The sequence below is a fragment of the Trachypithecus francoisi genome, unplaced genomic scaffold (genome assembly GCF_009764315.1).
Source record: "Trachypithecus francoisi isolate TF-2019V2 unplaced genomic scaffold, Tfra_2.0 Lachesis_group12, whole genome shotgun sequence".
In the NCBI taxonomy this organism is placed as follows: Eukaryota; Metazoa; Chordata; class Mammalia; order Primates; family Cercopithecidae; genus Trachypithecus; species Trachypithecus francoisi.
Genome location: NW_022681457.1, coordinates 100,995,919 through 101,023,665, shown reverse-complemented (window position 1 = coordinate 101,023,665; position 27,747 = coordinate 100,995,919). Strand labels below are relative to the sequence as shown.

At 46.6% G+C, this 27,747-nt stretch overlaps 1 protein-coding gene and 1 pseudogene across 1 annotated transcript in view; one reads left to right on the top strand and one right to left on the bottom strand.

The window, feature by feature from the left end:
• Nucleotides 1–201: 201 nt before the first annotated feature.
• Nucleotides 202–27,747, bottom strand: part of CNR2 (cannabinoid receptor 2) — a 42,492-nt gene continuing 14,946 nt past the window's right edge. The window contains exon 2 of the mRNA XM_033227847.1: nt 202–2,115. Within this exon, the coding sequence (XP_033083738.1) occupies nt 988–2,070 (1,083 nt within the window). The 5' untranslated portion in view covers nt 2,071–2,115 and the 3' untranslated portion in view covers nt 202–987. The remainder of the gene's footprint in view (nt 2,116–27,747) is intronic.
• On the top strand, nt 9,445–9,542 carry LOC117094108 (annotated as a pseudogene).

Sequence of the window (27,747 nt, the reverse complement as noted above, 5' to 3'; positions counted from 1 at the left end):
AAAAGCATGGAGTTATATTCTAGCTGGGGCCAATGGACTGAAATGTCAGCCCCATACCTGGCATATAGGAAGGGCATTTCCCCTCCTCCCACTTGCTCTGCTTATTATATGTTATAGGGGTGTGGAGGAGGCAAGGGAGCTGAATTGGGGGCAGACGGGGGTACAGTTTGGGGATTTATACAATCTTTGTGAATATCTTCCTTTTTTTTAGAGTTAGGTTAGACCAGGACATTGCCTGTTTCCAGCAGCACCACCAGGACTGCTGCTGGAAGGACTTCAGAGGGTCAAGAAAATTCTCTGAAGATTTTTGTCTCTCAAGCGATCCCAGCCTCCTCTGTATTTCCAGGGACCTGAGGTTACAGGTGGGGATTATTAGAATATCAGAGAGGGTGCTTGCCCAAACAGCAGGATGCCCCAAACTGAAGGCTTGTCATTTATCTCTGAAAGAGGCAAGTCAACACTCTTAATCCTCATCATAGCATAGTTCTTGGTCCTCAGTGGCAAGGGTGACCTGAAAGTTGGGGCCTTTCATAGCTCCAGAGCTAAGGAGGCCTTGACAATTAGGCAGGGAGAAGACCTGGATGTCCATCCCATCTGATACCCTGACTTCCCAAGAGAACAACCCATTCTTCTCGGATTTCTCCCAAGTCCCTCATTGCTGGGCCTGGAGGCTCCCTCTGGCTCCTGTGGTCTCTGGAGGATGCAGGCACAAAGCCTGACCTGACTTGTACTGAGCCTGTCCCGGGCCCTTTGCATTTCGCCCACCTGGCTACTCCTCGTGGGCCCTACCTATCCAACAGACTGTGTGCAGGTGGGCAAGTCCAGGCTGCCTTCCAGGAGTCAGTTCCAACACTCATCAGCAAAAAGGGTCCATGTCTAGGTGCCTGAGGCTGGTTCAAGTAAGAAGAGAGTGCCAAGACCCCTCTCTCTCCTCCAGGGAGTGAACTGATTTCTGACTTGAATTGTTTAAATTGGAAAGAGGCCTCATCAGCAACTGGAGTGGTCTAGATCTCTGGAATCTGACCACGGAGTGATTTTCCCATCAGCCTCTGTCTCGGTGACTGAGGACCTCGGGGCTTCTTCTTTTGCCTCCGACCCAAGGCCCCTCACACACTTCCTCCAGCGAGCCAGGCAGTGATGGGCAGAGGAGCGGATCTCCCCACTCCGCAGAGCATAGATGACAGGGTTGACCATGGAGTTGACGAGGCACAGCATGGAGCAGAAGGCAAAGGCCTTCTTGACCTCGTCGCTGAGCGTAGTGGCCAGGCTGTGGACCATGAGGGCCAGCACTGGGAACCAACAGATGAGGAGCACAGCCAGCACCAGCCCCAGAGTCTTGGCCAACCTCACGTCCAGCCTCATTCGGGCCATTCCTGGCACCTGCCTGTCCTGGTGCCCAGACAAACTGGCTACATGCTGATGGGCTTTCCAGAGAACATGCCCATAAGTGTAGATGATTCCAAAAAAGAGGAAGGCGATGAACAGGAGCCAGCCCAGCAGGTAGTCATTGGGGATCAGTGGGAAAAGCTCAGAGCAGGGCCTGGGGCAGCAAGTCCATCCCATGAGCGGCAGGTAGGAGACCAGTGCTGAGAGGACCCACATGATGCCCAGGGTCACCAGTGCCCTCCCGCGGGTGAGCAGAGCTTTGTAGGAGGGTGGGTAGCGCAGGCAGAGGTATCGGTCAATGGCGGTCAGCAGCAGGCTACCCACAGAGGCTGTGAAGGTCATGGTCACGCTGCCAATCTTCAGCAGGAAGACAGCCTTGGAATCCATACCATGGAAAACGTGAAAATTCACAAAGCTGCATGCAAAGACCACACTAGCCAGGAAGTCGGCCCCAGCCAAGCTGCCAATGAACAGGTATGAGGGCTTCCGGCGGAGCCGGTGGGAGGACAGGATCAGATAGAGTACAGCCACGTTCTCCAGGGCACTTAGCAGGCCCAGAAGAGTGCACAACACGGCAACAGCTATCTTCTGGGGACCACTCAGGATCATGTAATCCTTCATAGGGTTGAAATCCAAGCCATTCTTGGAGCCATTGGCTAGCTCTGTCACCCAGCACTCCTCCATGGGATGGGCACTTCAGATTCCACTGAGCTTGTCTAGAAGGCTTTGCTGCAGTACAATGAGAAGAAGAAAATCTTTTTTAGTAAGCACAAGAATGACCTCACCTGATAACTGACTGTAGCCAAGACTGCTACCTGTATGGATGGATTCTATGTTGGAAAATCAGTTTCTATTTTGTTTCCCTGTATTTTGCCCTTTCTCCAACCAAGTGGGCAGCCAAATCTGTCCTGGTGGCCTCAGGGGAGGTATGTGGGAATGCAACAAGCAGAAGTGACCTGTAAGACTTTTGGCCTTCCATTTTCCGAAAGGCTAATCCTAAGACTTCCTTTTGCAGCAAGAGAAATCCCAAAAGGTCAAAAGCAAGAGGAAATCAAAACCAAGAAGAAATCGAATCTAGAGTGATAAGGTTGAAGTTTTGTTTGTTTGTTTTACATTTTTTTGGTTTTGTTAATTTGCCTGTTTTGGCAATTAAAGTACTGAAGTTTTTTTTTTTTTTTTTTTTTTTGAGGCGGAGTCTCGCTCTGTCGCCCGGACTGGAGTGCAGTGGCCGGATCTCAGCTCACTGCAAGCTCCGCCTCCCGGGTTTACGCCATTCTCCTGCCTCAGCCTCCCAAGTAGCTGGGACTACAGGCGCCCGCCACCTCGCCCGGCTAGTTATTGTATTTTTAGTAGAGACGGGGTTTCACTGTGTTAGCCAGGATGGTCTCGATCTCCTGACCTCGTGATCCGCCCGTCTCGGCCTCCCAAAGTGCTGGGATTACAGGCTTGAGCCACCGCGCCCGGCAAGTACTGAAGTTTTAACAACCATTTGGGGATGGGAGATATGAATTTGGCTTCACATCAAGTGATGGGAAGAGAAACTACAGAAGATTAAACAATTTTTTTTTTAATTTTTATTTATTTATTTATTTGTTTTTGAGATGAAGTCTTGCTCTGTCACCCAGACTGGAGTGCAGTGGTGTGATCTCTGCTCACTACAACCTCTGCCTTCCAGGTACAAGCGATTCTTCTGCCTCAGCCTTCCAAGTAGTTAGAACTACAAGTGCCCATCACACCCGGCTAATTTTTGTACTTTTAGTAGAGACTGGGTTTTGCCATGTTGGCCAGGCTGGTCCTGACCTCCTGATCTGAGGTGATCCACCCACCTCAGCCTCCTAAAGTGCTGGAATTACAGGTGTGAGCCACTGCGCCTGGCCAAAACATTTTATACTAGATAAAATATAGGAGTCTAGTTAAATTTGAATGTTGGCCGGGCACGGTGACTCACGCCTGTAATCCCAACACTTGGGGAGGCCGAGGTAGGCGGATTATGAGGTCAGGAGATTGAGAACATCCTGGTTAACATGGTGAAACCCCATCTTTACTAAAAATACAAAAAATTAGCTGGGCGTGATGGCAGGTGCCTGTAGTTTCAGCTACTTGGGAGGCTAAGGCAGAAGAATTGCTTGAATCCAGGAGGCAGAGGTTGCAGTGAGTCGAGATTGTGCCACTGCACTCCAGCCTGGGCGACAGAGTGAGACTCTTTCTCAAAATAAAATAAAATAAAATAATAAAAATAAAAAAATTTGAATGTCAACAAGAAGTAACTTTTTAGTATATGTCCCAAATATTGAAGAAAAAACCCTCAGGAACCTAAATATTGTATGGTTTATTATTAGACATTATTAGAAAGCAAACTAAACATTTATTTGGAGGGATTCACTTTATAAACAGGTTGTATAGGAGTACCACATATAAAGGCCCATGAAATTTGAGTTCAAAGTGCAAAATGCGCAAGGAAACATGAGCAAGAGTCAGCAGAAATGTCAGACAGTAGAATTACACTTTCAAGAACTTTGGGCCGGGCGCGGTGGCTCAAGCCTGTAATCCCAGCACTTTGGGAGGCCGAGACGGGCGGATCACGAGGTCAGGAGATCGAGACCATCCTGGCTAACACGGTGAAACCCCGTCTCTCTAAAAACTACAAAAAACTAGCCAGGCGACGTGGCGGCGCCTGTAGGGCCAGCTACTCGGGAGGCTGAGGCAGGAGAATGGCGTAAACCCGGGAGGCGGAGCTTGCAGTGAGCTGAGATCCGGCCACAGCACTCCAGCCTGGGTAACAGAGCCAGACTCCGTCTCAAAAAAAAAAAAAAAAAAAAAAAAGAATTTAAAACATGAGTACAGAATGAGAGATTGTTTCTGGGTAGATCTGAAAAAGATTCAAGTAGAATTTCTGGAAGTGAAAAATAAAATCATTGCAAAAAGAAATCCTTAAGGGATGAGTTAAAGAGCAAAACAGAACAACTGAAAAGCATTGATTTAGAAAGTAGATCTGGGGCTGGGCACAATGGCTCACGCCTGTAATTCCAGCACTTTGGGAAGCTGTGGTGGGTGGATTACCTGAGGTCAGGAGTTTGAGACTAGGCTGGCTAACGTGGTGAAACCCTGTCTCTACTAAAAATACAAAAACCAGCTAAGCATGGTGGTGGACACCTGTAATGCCAGCTACTCAGGAGGCTGAGGCAGGAGAATCGCTTGAACCCAGGAGGCAAAGGTTGCAGTGAGCTGAGATCGCACCACTACACGGCAGCCTGGGTGATAAGAGTGAAACTCCGTCTCAAAAAAAAAAAAAAGAATGTAGATCTGAAGAAGTTTCTCACAATGCAGAACAAGGAGATGAAGTGATGGAAAATAAGAAAGAGAAGAGACATGAAGGATTGAGTAAAAATGTTTCTATCTCAGTGGAGTGTTAGAGTGGATAAACAGAGAAAATTGGTGGTGGGCAACAGTCAAAGAGGTAGTAGAAAAGAATTATCCATCCAGCCGGGGCAACATGAAAAAACCCCATCTCTACAAAAAAAATACACAAATTAGCCGGGCATGGTGGTGCATGCCTATTGTCTCAGCTACTTGGGAGGCTGAGGTGGGAGGATCACTTGAGCCCAGGGAGGCCGAGGCTTCAGTGAGCCATGATTGTGCCATTGCACTATAGCCTGGGCAACAGGATGAGCCCCTGCCTCAACAACAACAAAAGAATTATTCAGGATCCATGAAAAATAAGACTATTCATATTTGGAAATCACAGAGAACCCCAAGCAGAATTTTTTTTTTTTTTTTTTTTTTTGAGACAGAGTTCCCAGGTTCAAGTGGTTCTCCAGCCTCAGCCTACTGACATAGCTGGGACTACAGGTGTGCGCCACCATGCCCAGCTAATTTTTGTATTTTTAGTAGAAAAGGGGTTTTGCCATGTTGGCCAGGCTGGGCTTGAACTCCTGGCCTCAAGTGATATGCCCACGTTGGCCTCCCAAAGTGCTGGGATTATAGGCATGAGCCACCATGCCCCGCCCCAAGTAGAATTTTTAAAAACACATTCCATATTCATGTATATCATTTAGCATACATATCAGAATACCAAAGACAAAGAAAAATATAAGGTAATAAGAATGAAGAGACAAATTACCTGTAAGATAACTATAATTAATTTTAAGAGCAGATTTCTGAGTAGCAACAATAGAAGCCAAAAAGTAAAGAAAAAACTGTCAGTCTAGAATTTTATACCTGGCTAAACTATCATTCAAGAATGAGGTCTAAAAAATTCAAAGAAAATTGTTCACTAACAGACCTTCACTGAAGGAACATCTAAAGAATGTGTATTTTAGAAGGATATTCAACCCAAAGGGAAGAAAAGAAAGGCAAGAAAGAATAGTGAGTAAGTAGGTTGACAAATATATGAGTAAAGAAAAGCAAATGCCTTTATAAAACAATAATGATAATAGTGAGTAATTTATACCTGTAATCCTAGCACTTTGGGAGGCTGAGGCGGGCGGATCACTTGAGGTCAGGAGTTCAAGGCCAGCCTGGCCAACATGGTGAAACCCATCTCTACTAAAAACACAAAAATTAGCCAGTTGTGGTGGCACGCACCTGTAGTCCCAGCTACTCAGAAGACTAAGGCAGGAGAATGGCTTGAACCTGGGAGGCAGAGTTTGCAGTGAGCTGAGATCATGCCACTGCACTCTAGCCTGGGTGACAGAATGAGACTCTGTCTCAAAAAACAAAACAAAACAAACAAAACAAAAGTGGAGACTGGGCACATGGCTCATGCCTGAAATCCTGGCACTTTGGGAGTCCAAGGCAGGAGGATTGCTTGAGTCCAGGAGTTCAAGACCAGCCTAAGCAGCATGATGAAACCTATCTCTACAAGAAATAAAAATTTAGTCAGGCATGGTGACATATGCCTGTATTCCCAGTTACCTGGGAGGCTGAGGACAAAGGATTGCTTGAGCCCAGGTGGTTGAGGGTGCAGCGATCTACGATTGTGCCACCACACTCCAGAGTGGGTGACAGAATGAGACTTTGTTTCAAACAAAAACAAAAACAAAGTAGAAATAAAATTGTGAATGACAAAATGCAAGACAAGAAAGAGATGAACAGAGTTAAAGCTTTGTCTAGGAAGTAGGTAAAGACATTGATTAATTTTAGGCTTAAAAAAAAAAAAACCAGGCATCATCTCTTATCTGGTTTATTGCAATAGCTTCCTAACTGGGTCCCCTGCTTTTAACCAGGCCCATTTCTAATCTAGTTTCAACACAGCAGTCAGGGTGATCCTTTAAAAATACAGGATCTTGTCATTCCTCTGTCCCAAACCTGCATAGCTCCCTAGTCCACTATGTAAAAGCCGAAGTCCTTAGTGTTATGTTCCCTTCTACTATGATTCCCTTGTTGACTCAGCTTTAGCCACATTGGCTTCTTAATCAGTCTTCTCTTCAGCCGCAGGTCCTTTGCACTGGCTGTTCCCTCTTCCTCGATCACCTTTCCCTCAACATTTACTTGGCTTGCTCTCACCTTCTTTAAGTCTTTGCTCAGATCTTACTTTGTCAATGACACCTACCGTGACTACCCCATGTAATACCCTAATTCATCCCAACCTCCAACTCTTTTTTTTTGAGACGGAGTTTTACTCTGTCACCTAGGCTGGAGTGCAGTGGCACAATCTCGACACACTGCAACCTCCACCTCCCGGGTTGAAGCCTTTCACCTGCCTCAGCCTCTCCAGTAGCTGGGACTACAGGCGCATACCACCATGCCTGGCTAATTTTTTATATTTTCAGTAGAGACGGGGTTTCACCGTGTTAGCCAGGCTGGTCTCGATCTCCTGACCTCGTGATCTGCCCGCCTTGGCCTCCCAAAGTGCTGGGATTACAGGTATGAGCCACTACACCCAGCCCAAGCTCCAGCTCTTTTGGTTCTCTTTACACTGACCTATTCTTTATTTTTTCCATACCACTATCACCTTCTAATATATAAAATTCATTATTTTTAGTTTTTTTTTTTTGAGATGGAGTTTTACCCTTGTCACCCAGGCTGGAGTGCAATGGCGCAATCTTGACTCACTGCAACCTCTCCCTCCAGAGTTCAAACGATTCTCCTGCTTCAGCCTCCTGAGTAGCTGGGATTACAGGTACCCACCACCAGGCCTGGCTTTTTTTTTTTTTTTTGTATTTTTAGTAGAGATGGGGTTTCACCATGTTGGCCAGGCTGGTCTCAAACTCCTGACCTCAGGTGATCCACCCTCCTCCGCCTCCTAAAGTGCTAGGATCACAGGTGTGAGCCATCACACCCGGCCTATAATTTATATATGTAATTTAAATATAAATTAACATATATATAATTTAAATATAATTATAAATATAAATTAATATAAAGTGATCTGTTGTATAAAATTATATTCTGACTACATAAAATTTATTTAGAAATTAAGAATTAAAAGTCAGAGTGTGGTGGCTCACGCCTGTAATCCCAGCACTTTGGGAGGCTGAGGCGGGTGGATCATGAGGCGGGTGGATCACAAGGTCAGGAGATGGAGACCATCCTGGCTAACACAGTGAAACCTCATCTCCACTAAAAATACAAAAAAAAATTTAGCTGGGTGTGGTGGCATGCAGGCACCTGTAGTCCCAGCTGCTCAGGAGGCTGAGGCAGGAGGATGGCGTGAACATTGGAGGCGGAGCTCGCAGTGAGCCGAGATTGCGCCACTGCACTCCAGCCTGGGCCACGGAGCGAGACTCCATCTCATTACAAAAAAAAAAAAAAAAAAGAAATTAAGAATTAAGGCTGGGCACAGTGGCTCACACCTGTAATCCCAGCACTTTGGGAGGCCAAGGCGGGCGGATCACCTGAGGTCAAGAGTCAGAGACCAGCCTGGCCAACATGGTGAAACTCCATCTCTACTAAAAATACAAAAATCAGCTGGGCACAGTGGCAGGCACCTGTAATCCCAGCTACTCAGGAGGCTGAGGCAGGAGAATCACTTGAACCCGGGAGGCAGAGGTTGCAGTTAGCCGAGATTGTGCCATTGCACTCCAGCCTGGGTGACAGAGCAAGACTCCATCTCAAAAAATAATAAAAATAATAATAATTTTTAAAAATTACTGGTTGGGCATGGTGGCTCATGCCTGTAATCCCAACACTTTGAGAGGCCAAGGTGGGCAGATCACATGAGGCCAGGAGTTTGAGACCAGCCTGTCTCTAGTAAACCCCATCTCTACTAAAAACACAAAAATTAACCGGGCCTGGTGGTACACATCTGTAATCCCAGCTACTGAGGTGGCTGAGGATCACTTGAACCTAGGAGTCAGAGGCTGCAGTGAGCATCACTGCACTCCAGCCTGGGCAACAGAGTGAAACCCTGTCTCAAAAAAAAAAATTAAAAAAGATTACTAGGCTGGGCACGGTGGCTCATGCCTGTAATCCCAGCCCTTTGGAGGCCGAGGCGGGCAGATCACCTGAAGTCAGGAGTTCGAGATCAGCCTGACCAACATGGAGAAACCTCGTCCATACAAAATTACAAAAAATTAACCGGGCATGGTGGTGCATGCCTGTGATTCCAGCTACTCGGGACGCTGAGGCAGGAGAATGGCTTGAACTTGGGAGGCGGAGATTGTGGTGAGCCGAGATCGTGCCATTGCACTCCAGCCTGGGCAACAAGAGTGAAACTCTGTCTTAAAAAAAAGAAAAAATCACTAACAAAGTTCATAGGTATGCGGTTTTTTGTTTTGTTTTGTTTTGTTTTTCTTTTTTTGAGACAGAGTCTCACTCTGTTGTGCCCAGGCTGGACTGCAGTGGAGTGGTCTTGGCTCACTGCAACCTCCACCTCCCAGGTTCAAGTGATTTTCCTGCCTCAGCGTCCCAAGTAGCTGGGATTACAGGCGCTTGCCACCACGACCGGCTAATTTTTTGTGTTTTTGGTAGAGACAGGGTTTCACCATATTGGCCAGGCTGGTCTCAAACTCTCCACCTCAGGTTATCCGCCCACCTTGACCTTCCAAAGTACTGGGATTATAGGCATGAGCCACCATGCCCAGCCTCAGGTATGGATCTTTAAAAACACACCTCGGGATCCCTTTGTAATTCATAAGCGTGATGACTGGTTTTCACGCTCACGTGTGAGATGTTCCTCCCTCAAACCTATGACATTGTCATTTTACCAGCTGACGTGCGAAAAAAGGAAAAAAGATACACTTCTGAATAATTCCTGGGTCAAAAAGCCATAAAGGAGATTAGAAGATACTTGGCATTGAATGACTATGAAATTGTGAGACATTAAAATGTGTGAGATTCATATGAGTAGTATGCAAAGGGAAATTTACAGCTCTAAATGCTCATACTGTCAGGCGCGCTGGCTCATGCCTGTAATCCCAGCACTTTGGGAGGCCAAGGCAGGTGGATCACCTGAGGTCAGGAGTTTCAGATCAGCCTAGCCAACACGGTGAAACCCCGTCTCTACCAAAAATACAAAAAAAAAAAAAAAAAAAGTTAGCCAGCATGGTGGTCGGTGCCTGTAATCCCAGCTATTTGGGAGGCTGAGGCAGGAGAATTGCTTGAACCCAGGAGCCGGAAGTTTCAGTGAGTCAAGATTGCGCCACTGCATTCCAGCCTGGGCAACAGAGCAAGACTCTGTTCTCAATAAATAAATTAATAAATGATCATACTACAAGATAAAAAAAAGTCTCATGAGCTCATCATGCAACTCATGAAATTAGAAGAAGGGCCATGGGATACATTCAAAGAAAACAGAAGATAGAAATAATAAGAGCAGAAATTAATGACATGGCAAAACTACAGGGAAGAGAAAGAACTGACAAAGGCAAAGCTGGCTGTTTGAAAAGATTGTAAAATAGAGGACCACAGGCAAGATTAGTAAAGGAAAAAGGAGAGCAACCACAATGAAGAAAAATATAGGGCATGAAAGAGAAATGGTCGATAATCCTTTGAAAAGATGCGTAACCTCAATAGTAGACAGAGAGATGTGTTTCACTCCCATCAGATCGATCAAAAAGTAAGGCTGAAATACTGAGTGCTGGAGAAGGCGTGGAGCCAAAAGAACTTTCGCTGCGATGAGGGTGTAAGTTGGCACAGACACTTTGAAGAGCAGCTTGGCAAAATCCAGTTAAGTTGACAATATATCAATTGCAGTCCCGGGAGTATGTTCCGGAGGAGCTTCCGCACATGTGTCCAGGGAGGCATGTACAAAAATGTTCTCTTTAGCATTTTTGAAATAGAAAAATAAAATTCTAAATGTCCATCAACTGGAAAATGGATAAATAACTTGTAATATAGCCATACAAAGCAATACCATGAAGTGGTGAAAATGTGCCAACAATGATGAATCTTAAAAACACAGTGTTAGGCCTGGTGCGGTGGCTCACGATTGTAATCCCGCTTGTAATCCTAGTACTTTGGAGGCCGAAGCAGGCAGATTGCCTGAGCTCAGGAGTTCAAGACCAGCCTGGGCAACACGGTGAAAACACGTCTCCACTAAAATACAAAAAATTAGCCAGACATGGCGGTGGGCGCCTATAGTCCCAGCTACTTGAGAGGCTGAGGCAGAAGAATTGCTTGAAACCAGGAGGCAGAGGTTGTAGTGAGCTGAGATTGCACCACTGCACACCAGCCTGGGTGACAGAGCAAGACTCCATCTCCAAAAAACAAACAACAAAAAGAAAAACCAAAAAAAACCCCCACAGTGTTGGGCCAATCCCTTGTAAAGCATACTCCTTAAGGAGAGTTTAGAGGATTTATGAGTAGATAAAAGTGAAGGAAACTTGCAGGCGGCAATATAGCATTTTAGAGAATCGGGAGGGATTTCCCCAGACTGGACTTGAAAACCGAGCCTTGCCTGAGGCAAAAGGAAAAATCTGTGCCTCTCTATTGACTATGTATTTTTCTTTTTCTTTTTTTGAGGCGGAGTCTCACTCTGTCGCCCAGGCTGGAGTGCAGTGGCACAATCTCGGCTCACTGCAACCTCTACCTCCTGGGTTCAAGTGATTCTTGTGCCTCAGCCTCCCGAGTAGCTGGGATTACAGGCATCTGCCACCATGCCAGGCTAATTTTTGTATTTTTAGTAGAGATGGGGTTATGGCCAGGCTGGTCTTGAACTCCTGACCTCAAGTGATCTGCGCACCATGGCCTCCCAAAGTGCTAGGATTAGAGGTGTGCAAGCCACCACACCCAGCTATGTATATTTTAGTGATTATTTTTCCTCAAAACATTAAATATTTAAACACTAAAGTAGTTACAATTGAAAAATTGAAAGTTAAGTGTATTAAAACTTAAAACATTACTTTACTATTATTGTTTCAAATAGAGGCCAGGCATGGTGGCTCACACCTATAATCCCAGCACTTTGGGAGGCCAAGGCTGGCAGATCACTTGAGGTCAGGAGTTTGAGATCAGCCTGGCCAACATGGTGAAACCCAGTCTCCACTAAAAGTACAAAAAAAGAAAAAAACAATTAGCTAAGAATGGTGGCTCACACCTGTATTCCTAGCTACCCCAGAGTCTGAGGCACGAGAATCACTGGAATGTAGAAGGGGGAGGTTGCAGTGAGCCAAGATCGCGCCACGGCACTCCAGCCTGGGCGACAAAAACTCTGTCTCAAAAAAAACCCCCAAAAACCAAACAAACAAAAACAAAAACAAAAAAACTGATATTTAAAATAGAGACGGGGTCTTGCTTGCTTGTTGCCCAGACTGGTCTTGAACTCCTGGCCTCAAGCAGTCCTCCCTCCTGAGTCTCTGAAACTGCATGAATCACCATGCCTGGCCCACAATATTATTTTATAAAGTTTAAAGATATATGTATTTTTAAAACTTCTTTAAAAATAAAAATTAAGAATATATATACAAATAGATTTTTTCTTTTGGAGACAGGGTGTGGCTGTCACCTAGGCTGGAGTGCAGTGGTGCAATCATAGCTCACTGCAGCCTCGAACTCCTGGCCTCAAGTGATCCTCCTTCCTCGCCCTCCCAAAGCTCTGGGATTACAGATATGAGCCATTTGCACCTGGTCTGATCTAGTTTTTTAAGTATAAGAACTGGGCTGTGCTGTAAATGTGGCTTCTCTGAATTGAGATCGGCTATAGGTAGAAAATACACACTGAATTTCAAAGGTTACATGAACAGAAGAATATAAAATACCTTAATAATTTTTTATATTGATGATAAGTTGAGATGACAATATTTTGGAATATATTGAGTTAAATAAAAATTTGTTTCACCAGTTTATTTTTATTTTTATTTTTTTTTTGAGATGGAGTCTCGCTCTTGTAGCCCAGGCTGGAGTACAGTGGTGCGATCTCAGCTCACTGCAACCTCCGCCTCCCGGGTTCCAGCGATTCTCCTGCCTCAGCCTCCTGAGTAGCTGGGATTGCAGGCATGTACCACCATGCCTGGCTAATTTTTGTATTTTTAGTAGAGGCGGGGTTTCACCATGTTGGTCAGGCTGAACTGACCAGGTCGAACTCCTGACCTCAGGTGATCTGCCCGCCTCAGCCTCCCAAAGTGCTGGGATTACAGGGGTGGGCCACCATGCCCAGCCTATTTAAAAAATTTTAAATATGTCTATGGAAATTTTTATTTTTATTTTTATTTTTATTTTTATTTTATTTATTTAATTTGAGACGGAGTCTTGCTCTGTCACCCAGGCTGGAGTGCAGTGGCCTGATCTTGGCTCACTACAAGCTCCGCTTCCCGGGTTCACACCATTCTCCTGCCTCAGCCTCCCAAGTAGCTGGGACTGCACATGCCCGCCACCTCGCCCGGCTAACTTGTATGCGTGTGTGTGTGTGTGTTTAGTAGAGAGGGGGTTTCACCGTGTTAGCCAGGATGGTCTTGATCTCCTGACTTTGTGCTCTGCCTGCCTCAGCCTCCCAAAGTGCTGGGATTACAGGCGTGGGCCATCGTGTTCGGCTGGAAAAATTTTTAATTATCCATGTGTCTCATAGCTTTGTGGAACAGCTCTAGACCCCAGGAGAGCTGCCTGCCAATCAGAACTCATTCCCCAGCCTGGCTCAGCTGGATGCCTCACAGTTCCCAAACAGTTCTGTTTTCTTGCCTCCATGCCTTTGCACCAGGGGTCTTTCCCTGGCCTACTTCCCTCCTGACCTCCCCTCTGGGCTCATGTCCTGCCTAGTAAAGCCTTCCCAGATCCCACAGTCACACCTGAAGCGCCCGGCCCGCTCTGCATGTATGGTAACTGGTGCTGCACTGGTCTTTCACCTCAACTAGACCACTAACCATGCTGACCAACATTTGAATGGAATTTAAACTCCACAAAATATTTTTCACAGCCACCATCTAGTTTTTTGTTTTGTTTTGTTTTTGTTTTGTTGTTGTTGTTGTTGTTGTTTTGAGACAGGGTCTCCCCCTGTCATCCAGACTGGAGTGTAGTGGTGCAATCTCAGCTCACTGCAACTTCCGCCTCCCAGGTTCAACCGATTCTTGTGCCTCTGCCTCCCGAGTAGCTGGGATTACAGGCACACACCACCACGCCCAGCTAACTTTTGTATTTTTAATAGAGATAGGGTTTCACCATGTTGGCCAGGCTGGTCTCAAACTCCTGACCTCAAATGATCCACCCGATTCAGCCTCCCAAAGTGCTGGGATTATAAGCGTGAGCCACCATACCCGGCTGACCATCAAGCTTAATCCCCACAACTCTATGATATTAGACTTATGCTTATTGCTATTTCACAGGTAATAAAAGCTCGGCAATGTTAAAGCACTGGGCTGAGGCCACACGGCTTGTTGAGGTCAGAACTAAGGCTTTATTATTTCTGGACCTTTAGTGGTTCAGCACAATGCCTGCTGCATAGTAGGTGCTCAAAAACTTTTTTTTTTTTTTTTGAGGCGGAGTCTTGCTCTGTCGCCCGAACTGGAGTGCAGTGGCCCGATCTCAGCTCACTGCAAGCTCCGCCTCCTGGGTTTACGCCATTCTCCTGCCTCAGCCTCCCGAGTAGCTGGGATTACAGGCGCCTGCCACCTCACCCGGCTAGTTTTTTGTATTTTTTAGTAGAGACGGGGTTTCACAGTGTTAGCCAGGATGGTCTCGATCTCCTGACCTCGTGATCCGCCCGTCTCGGCCTCCCAAAGTGCTGGGATTACAGGCTTGAGCCACCGCGCCCGGCCTCTTTTTTTTTTTTTTTTTGAGACGGAGTCTCGCTCTGTCGCCCAGGCTGGAGTGCAGTGGCCAGATCTCAGCTCACTGCAAGCTCCGCCTCCCGGGTTTAGGCCATTCTCCTGCCTCAGCCTCCGGAGTAGCTGGGACTACAGGCGTCTGCCACCTCGCCCGGCTAGTTTTTTGTATTTTTTAGTAGAGACGGGGTTTCACCGTGTTAGCCAGGATGGTCTCGATCTCCCGACCTCGTGATCCGCCCGCCTCGGCCTCCCAAAGTGCTGGGATTACAGGCTTGAGCCACCACGCCCGGCCTTTTTTTTTTTTTTGAGACAGAGTCTCACTCCGTTGCCCAGGCTGGAGTGCAGTGGCGAGATCTCGGCTCACTGCAACCTCTGCCCTCTGAGTTCAAGGGATTCTTCTGCCGCAGCCTCCCAAGTAGCTGGGATCACAGGCATCTGCCACCGTGCCTGGCTAATTTTTTGTGTTTTTAGTAGAGATGGGGTTTCACCATCTTGGCCAGGCTGGTTTTGAACTCCTGACCTCGTCATCCACCTGCCTCGGCCTCCCAAAGTGCTGGGATTACAGGCGTGAACCACCATGCCCGGCCTCAAAAACTGTTAACTGAGGCTGGGTGCAATGGCTCACACCAGTAATCCCAGAGCTTTGGGAGACTGAGATGGGAGGATCCCTTGAGCCAGGAGTAGGAGGCTGCAGTGAACTATGGTCATGCCACTGCACTCCAGCCTGGTTGACAGAGAAAGACCCCATCTTAAAAAAACAAAACAAAACAAAAAAAACGATTAATTAATGAAATCCACTTGGATGGAAAGCGGTTGTCTTGAACAGCACAGACCCCAATATGAGTGTGAGGGAGATGTAGGTTTAAATCCTAGCCGGTGACCTCATTCAAAATACCCAGTGCCTCAGTCTTCTCATTTCTCATCTGTAAAATGGGGTTTTCTGAGTATTTAAATAAATTACAATAATACATGGAAGTGCTCATTGTTGCCATTGTTGTTATTATTATTATTCTTAGGCACATCTTCAAATGGGGCTAGTTCACCTACTCTGTGAGGTTGCTAAGAATAGTATGCCTGGGCCGGGTGCGGTGGCTCACACCTGTAATCCCAGCACTTTGGGAGGCCGAGGCGGGTGGATCATGAGATCAGGAGTTTGAGGCCAGTTTGGCCAACATGGTGAAACACCGTCTCTACTAAAAATACAAAAATTAGCCAGGCGTGGTGGCGTGCGCCTGTAATCCCGGCTACTCAGGAAGCTGAGGCAGGAGAATCGCTTGAACCTGGGAGATGGAGGTTGCCACGAGCTGAGATTGTGCCACTGCACTCCAGCCTGGGTGACAAAGTGAGAATCCGTCCCAGGAAAAAAAAAAAAAAGGGGTCTGGGCATGGTGGCTCACACTTGTAACCCCAGCACTCTGGAAGGCTGAGGCGGGCAGATCACAAGGTCATGAGTTTGAGACCAGCCTGGCCAACATTGTGAAACCCCCGTCTCTACTAAAAATACAAAAATTAGCTGAGGGCATGGTGGCACGCGCCTATAATCCCAGCTACTCAGGAATCTGAGGCAGGAGAATCGCTTGAACCCAGGAGGTGGAGGTTGCAGTGAGCCAAGATTGTGCCACTGCACTCCAGCCTGGGCAACAGAGCGAGACTACATCTCAAAAAAAAAAAAAAAAAGAAGAAGAATATGACTGGAGCACTATAAGAGCTCAATAAATGTCAGTCCTTTTCATAACCCAACGACTTTAAAATTTTTAAAAGGAAGGTGCTTTTTACAATCTGCGTAACCCCTGTTTATAAAACAGGTAGATATGGCCCTGTCTGGAAGCCAGGGGTTCTGACTCCAAAAGGGATTTATATCTGTCCAAAGGGAAGACAGGGAGCTGGGTTTCCTATTGCTCTGTGCGTTCTGATGTTGCCTTGTTAAGACCTGCATCCAAACGCCCCTATTTCCTGCCCTTACCTACTTTGGATAATAACCATATGTGTTGGTGGCCATGCCGGGCCTAGGTGAGGCCCAAAGCCAGCCACCACCCCCCTGCAACATCCCTCTTCTAGGCTGGATTCTACATGGAGTAAGCCATATCTTGACTGCAGGGAGCTTCATATCACCTATGCCCTTTCTTCAAGGCAGCCCAGGTTCCTCTAGGAACAGATTGAAAAATCTCTCTTCTAATCCAACGCCATCATTTTGCCATCCAGAAAACCGTTCAAGAATGGGAATGTAAGTTGCCTAAGGTCACCCAACATATGAGCAGCAGAGCTGCAATTATCCACATATCCTGAGGCACAAGGCAAAACTCCTGTGCAGTAGGCATAGAGATGGCCCTATGCAGAGAAGTTGGAGATAGACACCCTTTGTGGGTTTTTTTTTTTTTTTTTTTTTTTTTTTTTTTTTTTTTTTTGAGGCGGAGTCTCGCTCTGTCTCCCGGACTGGAGTGCAGTGGCCGGATCTCAGCTCACTGCAAGCTCCGCCTCCCGGGTTTACACCATTCTCCTGCCTCAGCCTCCCGAGTAGCTGGGACTACAGGCGCCCGCCACCTCGCCCAGCTAGTTTTTGTATTTTTAGTAGAGACGGGGTTTCACCGTGTTAGCCAGGATGGTCTCGATCTCCTGACCTCGTGATCCGCCCGTCTCGGCCTCCCAAAGTGCTGGGATTACAGGCTTGAGCCACCGCGCCCGGCCGGGTTTTCTTGTTTTTTTGGGTTTTGTTTTGTTTTTGTTTTTGAGGCAGAGTCTTGCTCTGTCGCCCAGGCTGGAGTGCAGTGGCATGATCTCAGCTCACTGCAACTTGTGCCTCCTGGGTTCAAGCGATTCTCCTGCCTCAGCCTCCCAAGTAGCTGGGATTACAGGTGCCTGCCACCACACCTGGTTAATTTTTTAATTTTTAGTTGAGACAGGGTTTTGCCATGTTAGCCAGGCTGGTAATTTTTGTTGAGTGTTGTCAAGGTCACACCTGAGCTCAGACAGAAAAAGGTGCCGGCTCACCTCTCCATCCTGGTCACTAGGGAGTGGCAGACAGTGCAAGCCTTCCTCAGCTTCCACATCCTCACCTGGCTACTTCTGAAAGTTTCCAGCTCAGGGGGCTAAGAGGCTCCCTGCAACCCTGCTAGGAACCCCCTGCCCCATCCCCTGCCACCCAGGGACTCTCTTCCCTTGTTTCCCTTGGAAAACAGCCTCTTCCAGTCAGGAAATGGCTTGCCCCATGTAGAATCCAGCCTAGAAGAGGGATGCTGGGGCTGATAGAGGCTGACTTCAGGTCTTATCTAGGCCTGGCATGGCCACCAACATGTGTGGTTATTATCCAAAGTAGGTAAGGGCAAGAAATGCAGGCATTTGGATGCAGGTCTTAACAAGCCGACATCTGACAATGGGATGCACAGAGCAACAGGAAACCCAGCTCCCTGTCTTCCCTTTGGACAGATATAAATCCCTTTTGGAGTCAGAACTTCTGGCTTCTAGACAGGGCCTTTTTCCAGGGCAAAGACTGTCTGAACATCCAGCACAGAGATGAAGTAGGAAATTAAGAAAATAACAGAATAATGGTATAAGTAATAATAGTAAAAATTATAGTAATAGTAAAAAAAAAAAAAAGCTCATAAAATGAATTGCTATATTAACCAAGGCTTAAAAAAAATGTAAACAGCCCCCCCAAAGTTAAAATAAAATTAACTGTCTGTCCCAAGAAACATTAACCATATCTACCCTCCACATATTTTGTAGGCTCCATAAACTCCTGTTTCTTTCTCCCCTGCACAGCTGCAAGGTCACAAGACAAATAAGGATAAACTGCAAACCAATTTTTCCCAGAGATGTAAGACATGTTGCAAAAGTGTCACAACAGCCTTTATTCTTGCTTCTGTAAGCCTGCTTCCTGCTTCACATATGCCTGCCTCAAAATGCTTAAAGGCGACTTGTTTTCTTGGCCCTGGGCTCAGACTTTCAGGACATATGTCCGCTGAGCCGGTGTACACCTTAAATACACACTTTCCTGCCCTTGTTCGGCCTCTCTGGTTCCTTAATTTCCTGCAACAGAGACAGACTTAGTGTTTGCCACAGTGAACAGTGTTCTAGTTCTACCTCTGCCATGGCTCGTCAGGTGGCTTTGGGCAAGTCCCTTCAACATTCTGAGCCCTTTTTCTCATCTGTAAAATGACAGTAACAATATCTGTGCCATTCTCCTTGAGATGCCAAACGGGCTGATGACCTCCATCACAGCTTCTTACCCTGTGTCCATGGGTAGGCTTTGATGAGGGTATTGGTCCTTTCGAGGCATATTTAAGACTTTATGTCTGTGCCTGTTTTGGTTGGTGGGGAAGGATTCACACTTCTTATCAGTGTGCCAGCAGAGTTCTGAATATTAAGAATCACTGATGCATGCAAAAACATTTTGTGATCTGATGCTGTACAGATTTACATCTGTACAGAGAAGAGAAGCGGGAGTCTTTCTGAACCTATTCTGGGTTGTCTGATTAAAAAAGAAAAAAGGCCAAGGGCGGCGACTCACGCCTGTAATCCCAACACTTCGGGAGGCTGAGGCGGGCAGATCACTTGAGGTCAGAAGTTAGAGAAGACCAGCCTGCCCAACATGGTGAAACCCCATCTCTACTAAAAATACAAAAATGAGCTGGGAGTGGTGGCAGGTGCCTGTAATCCCAGCTACTCGGGAACCATGAGAATCACTTGAACCCAGGAGGCAGAGGTTGCAGTGAGTTGAGATGGCGCCACTGCACTCCAGCCTGGGCAATAGAGCTAGATTCAGTCTCAAAAAAAAAAAAAAAAAGAAGAAGAAAACAAAAGTGAACCACCGTGACCAAGTGCTTTCTTCACCTAACAAAAATACCACTGTTCAGAAACCACATGGCACTTCCCACAGGGAGCATCCATGGTGGGGTTGGTGTTACGGGCTGCAGCCTAGAGCCTGGCTCATATTGAGCATCTGGGAAGGGAACCTTGGGACCTGAAAAACTGCTCAGAAAAGGTGTGCCTGGGGGTTTTTCTGACCTGAAGTGAAAGCTTGAAGTGAAAGAAGCCACAGTAGCAGCTGGCCCCATGTTGCTGCTATGTTTAAATCTCTCAGAACTGGAGGCAAGGAGGAGGATGATGTCCCGCCTGTGGCTACCACACCTACAGTGGGAAGCTGAGATTTGATGCCGCAAGCCTCATCGTTTTTATCCCCAACTGGGAGTAGGGAGGCCTAGGTTCTTTGCCTTGTCCTGCTACTGAGTGACTTTGGGCAGGTCCCTTTTCCTATCTAAGGCATTTCTTTTCTTTCTTTAATTTTTATTTTAGGCCGGGCGCGGTGGCTCACGCTTGTAATCCCAGCACTTTGGGAGGCCGAGGCGGGCGGATCACGAGGTCAGGAGGTCGAGACCATCCTGGCTAACACAGTGAAACCCCGTCTCTACTAAAATTACAAAAAAATTAGCCGGGCGAGGTGGCGGGCGCCTGTAGTCCCAGCTACTCGGGAGGCTGAGGCAGGAGAATAGTGTGAACCCGGGAGGTGGAGCTTGCAGTGAGCCGAGATCATGCCACTGCACTCCAGCCTGGGCGACAGAGCGAGACTCCGTCTCAAAAAAAAAAAAAAAAAAAAAAAAAAATGTATTTTAAAAATATAAATAGGGTCTTGCTACATTGCTCAGGCTGGTCTCAGACTCCTGGCCTCAAGCAGTCCTTGCAACTCAGCCTCCCAAAATGTTGGGATTATAGACATGAGCCACCTTGCCTGACCATCTGGGCCTTTCTTTTCTCATCTTCAAAGCAGTTGGATTGATGGGGGTGATTCCCAAGGTCTCCCCCAGGAAACTTAGCATGTTGGATCACAATGTCACAGGTTTGGGAACCAGACCTTCCTGGATTAAAATCCAGCTCTTCAACTTTCAGGCTGTGTGACCATGGGCAAGTTACTGCACCTCTCTGAGCTTCTGTTTCATTCATTTGTAAACTGGGAGAAATACTATCCATATCACATTATTATACAGATTAATGATAGAAGTTTACCAAATCCATGGCACTGTACCTGGTTTACAGTAGGTATCTAATCAAAGGCAGGAGATGCTTAATAAAGTTAGTTTATAGGATTCTTACAAGATTCTGTGCCAGGCATGGGGGCTCATGCCTATAATGCCAGCACTTTGGGATGCAGACAGGTGGATCACTTGAGCCCAGGAATTCGAGACCAGTCTGGCCAACATGGTAAAACCCTGTCTCTACAAAAAATACAAAAATTAGCTGGGCACAGTGGTGCATGTCTGTAGTCCCAGCTACTGGGGGGACTAAGGCAGGAGAATCACTTGAGCCCAGGAAGTCAAGGCTGCAGTGAGCAGTGATTGTGCCACTGTGCTCTAGCCTCGGCTACAGAGTGAGACCCTGTCTCAAAAAAAAAAAGAAAAAAAAGGATTCTGTCCTCCAGTCATGCCTGACCTTCTCCTGAGAGCTGAGGCAGATAGAACCATCCCTACTTATTCTTGGCTGACACTTTGCCACCACTGAAGACAAACCACCACATTTTGGAAAACTTGTTCAACCTGCAAGAATGATCCATCAGAAACAGACCCGCTGGGTGAGGTGGTTCATGCCTATAATCCCAGCACTTTGGGAGGCCGAGGCGGGCAGATCACCTGAGGTCAGGAATTTGAGACGAGACTGGCCAACATGGTGAAACTCCATCTCTACTAAAAATACAAAAATCAGCTGGGCACAGTGGCAGGCACCTGTAATCCCAGCTACTCAGGAGGCTGAGGCAGGAGAATCACTTGAACTTGGGAGGTGGAGGTTGCAGTGAGCTGAGATCATGCCATTACACTGCAGCCTGGGCAACAAAAGTGAAACTCTGTCTCAAAAAAAAAAAGAAAAAAAAATGAAAGAAGAAAGGAAGGAAGGAAGGAAGGAAGGAAGGAAGGAAAGAAAAGAAAAGAAAAGAAACTTGGCCAGGTGCAGTGGCTAACACCTATAATCCCAGCACTTTGGGAGGCCAAGGAGGGTGGATCACTTGAGGTCAGGAGTTCGAGACCAGCCTGGCCAACACGGTGAAACCCCATCTCTATTCTAAATTTTAAAAAATCAGCCAGGCAGAAGAATCACTTGAACCTGGGAAACAGAGGCTACAGTGAGCCAAGATCCTGACACTGCCCAGCCTGGGCAACAGAGTAAAACTCTGTCTCAAAAAAAAGAAAGAAAGAAAGAAAGAAACTTGCTGGGGACATTGGGAATCCATGCTCTTGTCCATTTATTTGAAAGCCTAGGATCCCATCCAGTTGCTTTGCTTTCTCCCCTCACATCTCCAAACAAATACTTGGTAAATTAACTGACTAATTAGAAATCTGCAACACTGCCGGGCACAGTGCCTCACGCCTGTAATTCTAGCACTTTGGGAGGCTGAGGCAGGCGGATCACCTGAGGTCAGGAGTTTGAGACCAGCCTGTCCAACATGGCAAAAACCCGTCTCTACTAAAAATACAAAAAAATTAGCCAGGCATGGTGGCATATGCCTATAATCCCGGCTACTTGGGAGGCTGAGGCAGGAGAATTGCTTGAACCTCGAAGGTGGAGGTTGCAGTGACACCACTGCACTCCAGCCTGGTGACAGAGCAAACCTCCATCTCAAAAAAAAAAAAAAAAAAAAAAAAAAATGAAAGAAGAAAGGAAGAAGGAAGGAAGGAAGGAAGGAAGGAAGGAAAGAAAAGAAAAGAAAAGAAACTTGGCCAGGTGCAGTGGCTAACACCTATAATCCCAGCACTTTGGGAGGCCAAGGAGGGTGGATCACTTGAGGTCAGGAGTTCGAGACCAGCCTGGCCAACACGGTGAAACCCCATCTCTATTCTAAATTTTAAAAAATCAGCCAGGCAGAAGAATCACTTGAACCTGGGAAACAGAGGCTACAGTGAGCCAAGATCCTGACACTGCCCAGCCTGGGCAACAGAGTAAAACTCTGTCTCAAAAAAAAGAAAGAAAGAAAGAAAGAAACTTGCTGGGGACATTGGGAATCCATGCTCTTGTCCATTTATTTGAAAGCCTAGGATCCCATCCAGTTGCTTTGCTTTCTCCCCTCACATCTCCAAACAAATACTTGGTAAATTAACTGACTAATTAGAAATCTGCAACACTGCCGGCACAGTGCCTCACGCCTGTAATTCTAGCACTTTGGGAGGCTGAGGCAGGCGGATCACCTGAGGTCAGGAGTTTGAGACCAGCCTGTCCAACATGGCAAAAACCCGTCTCTACTAAAAATACAAAAAATTAGCCAGGCATGGTGGCATATGCCTATAATCCCGGCTACTTGGGAGGCTGAGGCAGGAGAATTGCTTGAACCTCGAAGGTGGAGGTTGCAGTGACACCACTGCACTCCAGCCTGGGTGACAGAGCAAACCTCCATCTCAAAAAAAAAAAAAAAAAAAGAAAGAAATCTGCCAACAGGACAGTTTTGTTGAGTCTTTTTCAAATATCTTCTTCCTCTTTCAGCCAGGCGTGGTGGCTCACGCCTGTAATCCCAGCACTTTGGGAGGCCGAGACGGGCAGATCACAAGGTCAGGCGATCGAGACCATCCTGGCTAACACGGTGAAACCCTGTCTCTACTAAAAAATACAAAAAACTAGCCGGGCGAGGTGGCGGGTGCCTGTAGTCCCAGTTACTCAGGAGGCTGAGGCGGGAGAATGGCATGAACCCGGAAGGCAGAGCTTGCAGTGAGCTGAGATCCGGCCACTGCACTCCAGCCTGGGCGACAGAGCGAGACTCCGTCTCAAAAACAAAAAAACAAAAAAACAAAAAACAAATATCTTCTTCCTCTTTCAATTATCTTATACTTCAGCAACTTCTCTTTCAGAGAATGGACTAATAATGCTCACATTCATAACATACTTGACAACTTACACAGCCTGGGAAGGCTCACAGCTATTATGTGAGGCAGGTTTTGCTCAACTATTCCATGAGCAAATAGATTCAGAGGGGCAAGTCATTTGCCCAAAAACCCATAGCAAGTGGCAGACAAAGCCAGGACTTGAGTTCTTTTTTCTTTTTTTTTTTTCTGGAGACAGAGTCTCGCTCTGTCACCAGGCTGGAGTGCAGTGGCGACATCTCGGCTCACTGTAACCTCCGAATCCTGGGTTCAAGAGATTCTCCTGCCTCAGCCTCCCGAGTAGCTGGGACTACAGATGCACACCACCACACTCAACTAATTTTTTGTATTTTTAGTAGAGACGGGGTTTTTAATGTTGGCCAGGATGGTTTCGATCCCTCGACCTCGTGATCCCCCCTTCTCGGCCTTCCAAAGTGCTGGGATTACAGTGTGAGCCACCACACCCGGCCAAGACTTGAATCCTTGTGTCATGAGAAGGTCAGACTGGTAAAGAGGCAGGATTGAATGCATGACTATGCACAGGGTAAGGGGCCCTGACACCACACACAATCTTTTGTCTTTATTTCCAGGGACAAATTCCATCTCTTTTCTCTCTCTTTTTGACTTTGTATTTTTCTGACCATTTATTCTCAGTAATGCCTTCATGGCTACCATTAGCTGTCCCTGAGTTGTTGTTATTGCTATTTCCTTTTTGTAGAGATGGGGTCTCACTATTTTGCCCAGGCTGGTCTCAAACTCCTGGCCTTAAGTGATCCTCCCGCCTCGGTCTCCCAAAGTCCATGTTCAGATTACGGGCATGAGCCACCATGCCCTGCCAGGCCCTAGACTTTAGTCCTTTCCCCACCTTCCTGGTGGAGTCCGGACCTTCTCACCCCCAAGGATTTGCCCATCAGGCTTTTGGGCTTTGGAGTCAGATAGCACTGAATTCCAATCTTGCCTCTGCCAAGTATTATTAGCTTTTTGCTCTCAAGTAAAGCCACTCACTTCATTCATCTCTTTCACTCAGTTTCCTCATCCCTAAAACAGGAGTAACAAGTAGTACTTGTCTCAACAGTGGTGGGGAGGCATGAAGACTAATTGAGTTAGCTCAGGCCTGATACAGTGTCTGCCACACACTAAGCCCTCCATGAATGGCTTATATAGCTTATATAGATGCTATATATGTGTACACATTAGAGCTTTTTCCTCACTTTCTCACATTCTTTGCTAGTTGGTAATCAATGAGAGTGATGATGTCATCTCTGTTGTGCCCTTGGGCTGGTAGGGGGAGTGTCAAAGAGGGAGGTGAGAGGCAGGAGGGAAGGGTGGGATAGGAAAGCAGAGGGGGAAGACCCTGTCTCCATTCAGGACTTTTAGAGATGAAAGAATAGGGAGCTGAGATTGTGCCAGGGAGCACCCGCCAGCTTGCTGTCATGACGAGAGCCCTGGATTAAGGAGATAGGAAGGATGCTGGTTCTAGTCCCAGGTGGAACTTGATGGCTGTGTAACCTCAGGCACAAGAACCTCCTTCTCAGTAGGTCCATCTGCACCAGCAGTGGGTTTTTTGTTTGTTTGCTTGGTTTTTGTTTTTGTTTTCAGAGTCTTGCTCTGTCACCCAGGCTGGAGGCTGGAATACAGTGGCAAGATCTCGGCTCACTGCAGCCGCCTCCTCCCAGCTTCAAGCAATTTTCCTGCCTCAGCCTCCCAAGTAGCTGGGATGACAGGTGCCTGCCACCATTTTTCTATTTTTAGTAGAGATGGGGTTTCACTATTTTGGCCAGGCTGGTTTCAAACTCCTGACCTCAGGTGATCCACCTGCCTTGGCCTCCCAAAGTGCTGGAATTACAGGTGTGAGCCACTGCACCCTGCCAGGAGTGGTTTTTTGATGAGATCTCAAAAAGTCCTTCCAACATGGAAGTTATGCAATTAATCACACGGGGCAGAAAATGGGGGTGTTGTCAGATTGCGAAAGAGATGGCGTGAGAAAGGCAGATCACGAAAGCCTGGAGCAGCAGTTCTCAAACTTCTTGGTCTCAGTGACCCTTTACCGTCTTAAAAGTTACCCTGGCAATAAAGAGCTTTTGTTGATGTACCTTACACCTATTAGTACTTGCTGTATTAGAGACTAAAACTGAGAACTTAAAAAAAAATTGATAATCCTATTGCATGTTAATAGAATTTTTTTTTTTTTTTTTTTTTTTTTTTGAGACGGAGTCTCACTCTGGCTGGAGTAGTCCCACTCTCACCCAGGCTGGAGTGCAGTGGTGCGATCTCGGCTCACTGCAAATTCTGCCTCCTAGTTTCAAGCCATTCTTCCACCTCAGCCTCCTGAGTAACTGGGACTACAGGTGTGTGCCACCACACGCCTCTAATTTTTGTATTTTTAGTAGAGACAGGGTTTCACCACGTTGGCTAGGCTGGTCTTGAACTCCTGACCTTGTGATCCACCTGCCTTAGCCTCCCAAAGTGCTGGGATTATAGGCATAAGCCACCTCACCTGCCCTGAAATAACATATTTTTAAATGACAATAACTTTTTGTGGCAAATCTCTTTAATTATCTGGTTTATAAGAAGGCAGCTGGATTCTTATCTCCACTTCAGCATGCAAACTGTTGCAATATGTTCTTGTGGTTAAACTATGTGAAGAAAATAAATTTGCCACTCTCTCCTGAGTTCTTCCTTTGTGGCAGGCACTGTGAAAGGCCTTTTACAAGCACTGTGTCCTTTTCTGTTATTGTTCAAATCCATACCATTTTTTTTTTAATTTTTTTTTTTTGTTTGTTTTTGAGATGGAATCTCACTCTGTCACCCAGCCTGGAGTGCAGTGGCAAAATCTTGGCTCACTGCAAGCTCTGCCTCCCGGGTTCACGCCATTCTCCTGCCTCAACTTCCCGAGTAGCTGGGACTACAGGCGCCCACCACCGCGCCCGGCTAATTTTTATTTTTAATTTTTTTGTATTTTTAGTAGAGACGGGGTTTCACTGTGTTAGCCAGGATGGTCTTGATCTCCTGACCTTGTGGTCCGCCCGCCTCGGTCTCCAAAGTGCTGGGATTACAGGCGTGAGCCACTGTGCCCAGCCTTTTTTTTTTTTTTTTTTAGACAGAGTCTTGCTCTGCTGCCCAGGCTGGAGTACAGTGGCGTAATCTCAGCTCGCTGCGGCCTCCACCTCCCGGGTTCAAGTGATTTTCCTGCCTCAGCCTCCCAAGTAGCTGGGATTACAGATGTGCACCAACATGCCCAGCTAATTTTTGTATTTTTAGTAGAGACAGGGTTTCACCATGTTGGCCAGGCTGGTCTCCAACTCCTGACCTCAGGTAATCCAACCGCCTCCACCTACCAAAGTGCTGGGATAACAGGTGTGAGCCACCACACCTGGCCCGTACTATATATTATTTTAAAATATTTTCATTCTATTTTTGATGGACAAATAATAATTCTATATGTTTATTGTCAGGCCTCTGAGCCCAAGCCAAGCCATCACATCCCGTGACTTGCATGTATAGGCCCAGATGGCCTGAAGTAACTGAAGAATCACCAAAGAAGTGCAAATACCCTGCCTCGCCTTAACCGATGACATTCAACCACAAAAGAAGTGAAAATGGCCGGTCCTTGCCTTAAGCGATGATATTATCTTGTGAAATTCCTTTTCTTGGCTCATCCTGGCGCAAAAACTCCCCCACTGAGCACCTTGTGACCCCCACTCCTGCCCGCCAGAGAACAACCCCCATTTGACTGTAATTTTCCTTTACCTACCCAAATCCTATAAAACAGCCCCACCCTTATCTCCCTTTGCTGACTCTCTTTTCAGACAGCCCGCCTGCACCCAGGTGAAATAAACAGCCATGTTGCTCACACAAAGCCTGTTTGGTGGTCTCTTCACATGGACACGTATGACATTTATGGAATACAATGTGATGTTATGATACATGTATCAAAATTGCTAAAAGAGTAGATTTTAAATGTTGTTACCACAAAAAAATGTACTGTCTGCTCTATCCCCCAAACTGCCCTTGGAGACAGACTGTCTCATTTTCACTATCTTATCTATGAGGAACCAGAGGCTCAGCTAGATGGATTTGCCGAGGTCACAAAATTTGTAAATGGCAGAGTCAGAATTCAAACTCATATATCTGGTACCAGACCCTGACCACAGAAGTTGGGCAGCCTAGATGTGAAACCGCCTTTGCAAAATTATGACTGAGACAGTGAAAGAGATCTAACCTAACCAACTCTATCTTGCTTCTAATCTCCAAGCTGTCCTTGTTCATTCCTGGGCATAGGCTGAACTAACTTTGGGAGAAACTTTATTTAAAACTAAGAGGATAACAGCCCTTTCCTAAAGTACACCTCCTTCTTGCCTGGGGACTAGATTGCCTTTGTAGAACTAACA